The sequence below is a fragment of the Callorhinchus milii genome, unplaced genomic scaffold, assembly GCF_018977255.1.
Source record: "Callorhinchus milii isolate IMCB2004 unplaced genomic scaffold, IMCB_Cmil_1.0 Scaffold2, whole genome shotgun sequence".
NCBI lineage: Eukaryota > Metazoa > Chordata > Chondrichthyes > Chimaeriformes > Callorhinchidae > Callorhinchus > Callorhinchus milii.
This window is the reverse complement of record NW_024704743.1, coordinates 8,919,573-8,928,921: the sequence shown is the minus strand read 5'-3', so window position 1 is coordinate 8,928,921 and position 9,349 is coordinate 8,919,573. Positions and strand designations below refer to the sequence as shown.

General features: G+C 44.1%; 1 protein-coding gene across 2 annotated transcripts in view; it reads left to right on the top strand.

The window, feature by feature from the left end:
• Positions 1-1,136: 1,136 nt before the first annotated feature.
• nrp1a (neuropilin 1a) overlaps positions 1,137-9,349 on the top strand; it is a 137,416-nt gene continuing 129,203 nt past the window's right edge. For both annotated transcript variants that reach the window (XM_042331856.1, XM_007908928.2), the window contains exons 1-2: positions 1,137-1,510; positions 4,818-4,992. In XM_042331856.1, the coding sequence (XP_042187790.1) occupies positions 1,432-1,510; positions 4,818-4,992 (254 nt within the window). In that variant the 5' untranslated portion in view covers positions 1,137-1,431. The remainder of the gene's footprint in view (positions 1,511-4,817; positions 4,993-9,349) is intronic.

Genomic DNA, 9,349 nt, shown 5'->3' with positions numbered 1-9,349 from the left:
TACGTTCGCTTTAGAAGGAGTGGTGTTCGATTATTTACACTCTTTTAATGTAGAGCGGTGTTTTGCTGCCTTTAATTTGGATTTTTTTTGGGGGGAATGGAGAGGTTAATGCTCTCGATACTGATTTAACTGGTCCTGACCTTTTAACGTACTGCATGTTGAACGAACTATCCTGATCCTTATGGTTGTGTGTGTGTGAGTGGGTGTGTGAGTGAGAGAGTGTGTGTGTGTGTGCGCGAGTGTGTGTGTGGGGGGGGGGGTGAGTGTGTGAGTGAGAGAGTGTGTGTGTGTGCGAGTGTGTGTGTGAGTGGGAGTTTGTGTGTGAGAGAGTGTTTGTGTGTGTGGGGGCTGTGAGTGTGTGTGTGGGGTGTGAGTGTGTGTGTGAGAGAGAGTGTGTGTGAGTGTGTGTGTGAGAGAGAGTGTGTGTGAGTGTGTGTGTGAGAGAGAGTGTGTGTGGGTGTTTGTGTGTGTGGGGGGGGGTGAGTGTGTGTGTGTGTGAGTGTGTGGGGGGGGGTGTGAGTGTGTATGTGGGGGTGTGAGTGTGTGTGTGAGAGAGAGTGTGTGTGTGTGAGAGAGTGTGTGTGTGGGTGTTTGTGTGGGGGGCTGAGTGTGTGTGTGTGAGTGTGTGGGTGTGTGTGTGTGTGTGTGAGTGTGTGGGGGTGTGTGTGTGTGGGGGGGGTGTGAGTGTGTGTGTGTGTGGGGGGGGGTGTGAGTGTGTGTGTGGGGGGGGGTGTGAGTGTGTGTGTGTGTGTGGGGGGGGTGAGTGTGTGTGTGTGTGGGGGGGGTGTGAGTGTGTGTGTGGGGGGGGGTGTGAGTGTGTGTGTGGGGGGGGGGTGTGAGTGTGTGTGTGTGTGTGTGGGGGGGTGAGTGTGTGTGTGTGGGGGTGTGTGAGTGTGTGGGGGTGTGTGTGTGTGTGGGGGGGGGTGTGAGTGTGTGTGTGGGGGGGGGTGAGTGTGTGTGTGGGGGGGGGGTGTGAGTGTGTGTGGGGGGTGTGTGTGTTGTGTGGGGGGGGTGTGAGTGTGTGTGTGGGGGGGGGGGGTGTGAGTGTGTGTATGGGGGTTATTTCATTTCTCTCTCTGTGTCTTTTTCTGTCTCCTCAGCAGCAGCAGCAGCAGGAGAGGACCGGTCTGGGAGCTGAGCTGAGCTGAGCTGTGCGGGTGGGGTGGGGGTGGGGGGTGTGATCACTGGTTGTCTTGTGAGTGAGGAGTTTGGCGGAGCCGCTGAGAAGCTTTTATTGGCTCGGACTTTAGGAAATGGTGTAACGCCAGACATTGGGACAGGAACAGTGTATCCGCCAAGTGCCCAGAGAGGAAGCGGGAGCTCAATGATAGGATGCGGGCCGCTCAGAACCCAAAAAGCCACCAATTTCGCTAAGTCCGGGACTCTCCCTTCTCTTTGCTGAATTCCTGGAATCGTGACTGTTTTTGTGCGATGAGGAAGCAGCGCCGCACTGCCGCTCTCCTGCACACTCTGACTGTGCTCATCGGGCTCTCTGGAGCGCACAGAAGCGGTGAGTACTTGTCCTGTCCTGTCCTGTACTGCTATATACTGTACTGCTAAACACTGGATATTATACCGTATGTGGCGACCCCTCGGCTCATAAACAACTAACTCCGCAGCTATTTTCCAGCTCTGTAATGCGCCGATCTCAACACCAGACAGACAGTATCACTCTTCAGCAACAGTAACAACACACACACACACACACTGTCTCTGGGGCGCACGGAACTGGGGAAAGTGCTGTTAGAAATGATGCTGAACTCGCTGCGGGGGCACGTTAGGATCTTTAAGGGGATAAAGCCTGTAACTGGGATGGGATGGGATCGGGTGATGACCGACCCCTCTCTCGGGGGCGCCTGCAGACAGGTTAATGTTGCACATTTCCGGAGTGCGATCAGATCATTCTTATTGATGGGGCAGTGAAGCCCATCACTGAACCGATCACCGAGAGGACCTGACAGTCCAATGATCGATCGATCGCCAATTCGCAGTTTCAGCGCAACCGCTTTGAAACGTCTCGAAGCCGCGAATCAGCGCAAAATCAAAGGCGAGGATTAGTATAAATTCGCAGCGTTTATCGTGAGAGACGCAACTCACCGATCAACTTTTACTAAACTGGAGAAAGGAAATCCTCTCTTATATGCTCTTAGAAGGAGTTTGATCTTTGCCCACCGGGTGCAGAGGACACCACTGTTACGGCTGAACTTATGATTTAATGCATCGCAGTCACTTCTTAAACGGTGATTTAATTGCAGTGCAACGTTGTTGTAAAGTTCACAATGTGCAGTCAATCGGGTGCGGATGGTTTGGACGGCGATCGGCGGGTTCTGTGGGACGTGGGATGGGGCTGATGGGGTTCAGCAGTGAGCGCACACTCAACTCAGTCTGTCTCAGAGGACACGGACTGTTCCTTTGCCACCAGTTGCTGTGAACTTACTGTAACTGACGAGCGGTTCTTTCAAAGCAGAATATCCACCTCAAGAGCAGACAACCCCATTCAGGAGTGTACTCAAGGCTGCTCAAACAGAACTGTGCAAACACACAGGGCAAAGGCTCGGCTCTCTTGTTAAATACCAAAGCCTTTCAGAGGTGCATTAGGTACAAGTTTCAATGATATTTGCCCATTGCTGCAGCAGAGATGGGGACAGAGAGAGCAGTCAGGGAGGTCGGGCAACACTCGTGTTTGTGTTGCGGTGCCTCGGATTTAGAGGCGGCACATCATCTTCCCTTCTGGTCGCGGCAGCAAAGATCTGTGTTTGAAGACTTGGTGTGGGGTGGGGGGGGGGGGGGCACCTTCTTATCTACACTGTATCCAGGCCCCCGGAGCAGATCACACGCCGCCTGGCCATGGGGTTTAAGACTGTCGCCTAAGCACATTAACCTCGTCTCGGAAACTAAAGGACCCGAAAGAGCCTCCCCCCCCCCCCCCCCCCCCACAACCTTCTCTCAGATACCGTGGGCTGAATTCTTTCATTAAGGCCCTAACATTAGCAGCCAGTCCCAGTCCGCCCAGTCACTGGGATTGACACTGCACAGACCTGATGGCTTCTTTCTCCAGTGTCAGGGCTTTGCACTGTTATGATGAATCCCAGTGCCAACAGCTCCTTCCAACAGTCAACCCAGAGTTTACTACTGATACTACTAATCCCTTACATTTGATAAAAGTGCCTTATCATGTCGTTGAGATGTCTCAAGACGCTTCACGGAATAATAATAATCCTCGCATCTGGTACAACGCCCTTCACGTGGAGAGGACGCCTCAAAGCGCTTGGCAAGGATTGCCTGTGAAGTGTAGCGACTGTGCATTTTTGTTAAGCGGGGGGGGGGGGGGGGGGGGGGTCTGGGAGGGAAAGGGAGAGGAAGCCAATTTACAGGACATAACATGGCGCGATATAACGAACCGATTTACAAATCTGATCAATTTTTTATTTTAATCTAAATTTGAAAAAAAAACTCCCCCCACACACACACAAAGTGTAAAATCTTCTGTGACACGATGGTAAATGTGCAGTCAGGAAGACCCAGAAAGTAGTGAGAACGATTGCATCGATAGATGGATACAGTGCAATAGTTATGCATCGATCGATAGCTGCGAAATAAAGTTCAAGGGAAAGATTTGCGAATGAAGATGAACAAAAGGAATCATTTAGAACCGCTGTAAAGCTGTGTGTGTGTGAAGGTTATAACAGTACAACGCAATACAATAGCAACGCCGATCGTTATGTGGGAATCATTTGTTCTTAAAGACAAGTTAACATGATCCCTGAATCATTGCGGTTGTAGGTAGAAGGAATAAAGGTAATATTGTGTACAGGTTTGCACCGCTTAAAGCTGAAATGAATGGAGTAAAGCACTCGCTTCGCTTTAACGACACAACTTATTGGTGCAACATCGCTGTCCTTCCTTATACTGTGACTTACTGAAGGGCAGTGTTTGTAAGCAGAGAGAGAAGGAAACAAACACAGGGTTAGAAATCTGGAGTGCTTACTGTACTGTACTGCCCCGACCCACCTCTCTCCTTAACTTTGCCAAGTTTCACGCTTGAATCATTCCACTTAACTTATCAGGAACTCCTGGTCTGTTACTTAAGCATCGGTGCGTTCACCTTTTCTCAGCCTTTGTTCTTAAAGACAAGTTAACATGACCCCTGAATCCCACTCGCTCCATTGATTGTGTAAAAGTTCTCTCTATTCCCCCTACAATTTATTGAAGGGACTTCGGTCAGTGATCACCTCCCCTTCCAATGTCCAGGGTCAGAGAGGGAGGGAGAGAGAGAGAAGGGGGGAGAGAAATGAAAAGGCTTTCTGATTGCATCCCAATTTAACTTAAAGCCACTGCAAAATAGATTATTGTCATAAAACAAACCTAATGTATGGCTTTTTTACAAAGCTTCAGACAGTTGGATTGATGAGTAAACGCCAGTCCTCAGAACTCACAGACATTTTTGTTGAATTGGACATTTTATCTGTTCGTTACACTCTCGTTTTGTGGCGACGTATTCTCTCTCTCTCTCTCCCCATCACCACCATCATAACAAGACATGAGGACAATTAAGTTTATGAACCTCACTGTCCTACTGACAGCAATGTGTCATCGCCGTGTGTGTTAACACTGGAGCAACGGATGAACCCCAGAGCTGTAAGTGGTTTATAAGCGGCTGCACATCTCACCCCCAAGTGCAGTGTAGACTGGAGCGCAGGTCTTGGAGGGTTATCCCTGGAGAGAGCAGTGACAGAGCCTCACCTCACCCCAACACACGTGAGACAAGCGATCAGTCAGTACTGTTTAAACGGATTTGTATGTTTTTTGCTTTGCAGATCGATGTGGGGACACCATACACATCACAAGCCCCGGGTACCTGAGCTCTCCCGGGTACCCCAACTCTTACTACCCCCGGGAGAGCTGCGCCTGGACCATTCAAGCGCCTCAGCCCTACCAGAGGATTATGATCAACTTCAACCCTCACTTTGATCTGGAGGACAGAGACTGCAAGTGAGTCAGTCACACACTTGGGAAATGTCTACAATTCACACTGACCTCTAGCGGCAGCCGAGTATTTCCTGCCCGTTTGCCTGTTGGAGGCAAAATAGCCGTTGTTAAGTAATTAAAGTGGTTTCTATTTTTCAGCGGAAAGGAATGTTTTACAAATATTATCCAAGCGCTTAAAAATATAACATACACCTCGTCCCATACCTCAGATCTTCTTGTTACCTTGAATACGGGCAGTCAGATTGTTTCGGTAGTCAACACTTGGAAATCATTAAATAGTAATAATTACCGTTTTCCAAGTGGGTTCATTCATATCTTCCCCTGGAAGCTCTCCGCGCATTCAGGTTAGACTTTGTTTGATAAATAATAAAAACAATAATCCTTGCATTTGATATTGCGCCTTATCACGTCTTCGAGACGTCTCAAAGCGCTTCACAGAATATACTGTAAAGTGAATTAACTGTATATTTTGTGGGCCAAAAAAGGCTGTTGATTAATGAAGTAATAAAGGTGAAACAATTGGGAGTAAATATAATAACAAGTATGTCCCACCCGTACTTGAGTAACCAGCATCCAATTTCTATAAAGACTGGCACTAGAATTGATCGGAGGATCAGTCATAAGTGACATGTTTGTTCTTACGACAGCCGATGTGGCAGGAAGGTATTGCATGAAATCATTATTGGTTTAGTTGATCCTCTTTCTATCAGTGACATTATGCTGCTGAAGGCTCCACTATCGGTTTAGTCCCTTAGATTTTAATATTCAAAACATTCTCCAGTTGCAACCAAATGCAGGAATAATAGACTTCAGGGAGGAATGCAATTAGTACAGGCAAACCTTGCACTGTATAAACGTTTGGAGTTGCCTTCTGTGCAGTTTGTTATAATTGCTTGTGTCTTTATTGCTGCAGGCAGGCAGTCTATTGAGGGAACGTGCCAGTGATCTAAGTGTAAAGTATATCTTAATGTATTGCATTAGAACAGCTGGTGTCTGAAGCAGTCTTCAGACCTTGACCAGCACAATTGTCATGCATGTGTAACGTCCACCACACATTTCAAGAACGTATTTTAAGTGGGAACTGTGACAAAAGACAGCGGTAAAGGACCTGTGTTTTTTAAACTTTTGAATTGCAGTTTAAGAAATTTGTAAAGCGTGTTTGATTTTTTTTTGGTCAGCTGGGTGTCTGACACATGCAGAAACCCATCACTGTGCTTAAGAGTATCAAAAATTGGCTGCTGCATTTTGTCCACAAAATACACAGTCCCTGTACTTTATTTCTGTGAAGCGCTTTGATACATCTCAACAACGTGTTAAGGCATTGTATCAAATGCAAGGATTATTATTATTAAAACCAAACTGAGAATTCCATACATTCCCCCCTACACGTGGAAATTCTCGAGCTAGATTGTTGATATTTATAATGAAAAGAAACAGAGTGAAGGGGAAACCTCCCACATTTTGTGCTCCTGTGTTTGCTTTCATTTTCCCTTCAGGCTATTTTCTGAGATATTATACCTTCAAATTTTGGTCAGTGTATTACTATTACTGTTCCTTCTCCCATCTCTATTGTTAAATAATAATAATTCTTGCATTTGATATAGCGCTCTATCACATCGTTGAGGCGGCTCAAAATGCTTCACAGAATATACTGTAAACTGTATATTTTGTAGGTGAAAATTATTACTGTGGAAAACTTGGGTGATTTCTTGATCTTAAGCTTCAGTGCTTTTTGACTCGGATGTTTTTTGTAAAAATGCTAAAATTCACTTCCCAATGTAAATTGCCTGAATAATTTTTAAAAAGTGGGAAGTGAAAAACCAAATATTGCAGAAATGGTTGTTAGAAAGATGCATATTTGCAGTTTTTTTAAAATTCTGAAAAATGCAATGTGCAGCTAGGGTGGGCATTTGTCTATGTGAAAATGTACTTCACAAATACAGCCTTTCCAAGTTTTTTTCCCTGTGCATCTTCAGAGGAAAAGTTCGGCAGTCAGAGCAATGCTTTCTAATTTAGCTGAGAAATCTTTTCTCAAATTTGGTTTGATTGATTTTCTTGCTTTTTGCTGGTGATATTACTGATGTTTCTGGTGATCCGTCATGAAATGTATTGGGCTTGTCAGGAGACACATCAGAAAGTTATTATTTGCAATGCTGCTTGCTCTAAAGAGAGCATTTGAATGGAGGTTCCAAGAGAGAAAACTCGTGGTTCCAAGAGAGAAAAATAATGAGAATGGTCTGTATGGATGTGGAGTTAAATGGTAGGATATGCTACACTGAATATATGGGCTTACATTAATAATAATAATAATAATAATAATAATAATAGTAATCCTTGCATTTGATATAGCACTTTTCACATCTTATCGACATCTCAAAGCGCTTCACAGAATAGATTGTAAAGTGAATTGACCATATATTTGTGGGCGATATTACTACTTTGTCATCACAAGATCACAAATAATAATAAATAATACTTCCATTTGATTTAGCTCCTTTCAAATCATGAGGACACCTCAAAGTGCTTCACAGGATATATTGTAATATATATTGACTGTATTTTGTGGGGGATCTCAATAGCCAGTTTGCACACAGCACAAAGATCATAAGAGAGGTGGTAATAAAATAGGTCCTTTTGGTCTATCTGATCCCAGAATACCCACCCTATCTATTACCTCCCATTGCAACATCGAGTTGTTTCTTAAATGAGATCCAGCGTCCTTGTCTCAACTCCTTTCTTGGTACCACTTCTTTATAAAGACATACTTCTGATATCCTCTCAAATTAACTGCTCAGCTATCACAACTGTTGATATGGATGTAAGAGTTTCTCCCTCCATTTGTCTCCTATACTCTACCGAAGCCGTTGTCACGTGGTAAGATACAGTTCGAAGAGCACCAGCCAGCAGCCCTCTGAGATCTTGTCCAAATAGGCATTCTTCACATTTCAGTCCAGATAGTGAACAAAATGTGCTGGCTGACAATCCACCAGAAAAAACTGTTCTTTCACCTTATGGCTGTTTGTGGGACTTGTTTTAGCACAAATGGTGCTGAGTACAAGTGCTCTGGGACTCTATTCTGCATGAGTGGTGCTATATAAGTGCAAAGTTATTTTTGTTGTTGCTATGCTTGCCCGCAAAACAGTCACTGATCTTAACAATAATTGCTTGTGAAGCACTTTGAGGCACTTCAAAGCAATAAGTCACTATAAAAAGTACAAATTCTTTTATTACTCTGCTTTCACTGAGATGAAATGCTTACATTTAAGGGGAAGTTGCAACGAAATGGTTTGAAAAACTTAAAATATCTTTAAGGTTGTAGGAACATTCACAGGTATGTTGTATATTTCCGCTTGAATGGGCAGATTTGAGACAGCTTAGGGAACATACAGAGAAAAGTCTAGGTTTTTAAATGAAAACCTATTTTTATACAGAAATGGTATTCTTTCATCAGAAAATGAGAAATGATAGTTATCACAATTCCAGGTAAATTGGATATCAGAAGACTGTATACGAGCATAATTACATTGCTGAGAAATTGATTATAAATGTTACAAAGTGCTCCAAGAAACCTTTTAGAAAATCATTAAAAAAAACAAGAAAGAAGGATATTTTAGCAAAGAGAAAATCTTTCAGAGAGTAACCTATTACTTTCTGTAAAGAAGAATTGAGAGGTTTCTATTGAATTTCGTCAAAAAGTACTTTGTGCTTGTAGTCCACCTAAACTGAGATAACTCAAATCCATTAAATCAAGGTTGCTGTTTTTCATTACGGCAGTTTTTTCAGAGACTGCCTTGACTCTGTGCCAGTCATGGATTTATCTCGTAATTTGCATTGTGTTCCGCAGAATGTAATGAGTTGCACATTGGGAGTTGAAACAGACTTGTTTTTTTTTGTAAAAATGGTGGCTTTTTATTTTAAAAAATGTGAGATTATGGGATAGTGTGGAGTCCTGTAACATATTGGTTAGAGCACTCGCCTTGCAAGTGAGAGGACCTGGGTTTGATTCCTGGGTAGGATGAAATGTTGGGAAAGTTTCCTTACTCCACACGTCTCTGTTCAACAAGCAGTAACCTAGCAGGAATCTGGTTGTTAGTCGATTGGCGGATCACTTTTATGGGGGTAATAGTCCCTGCAGAAAAAAAATAGTAATTTGGTCAGTCAATCCACGACTGTTTGTGGAACGCAATTGGCTACCGCGCTTTTCCCACAAAATATACAGTGAATTCACTTTACAGTATATTCTGTGAAACGTTCTGAGACAATACAAATAATACAAATCTTAAATACAAATAGTATCTAAAAGAAGCAGAGGGGAGGTGAGAAGAAATGTTTTCACGCGGCGAATTGTTCAAATCTGGAA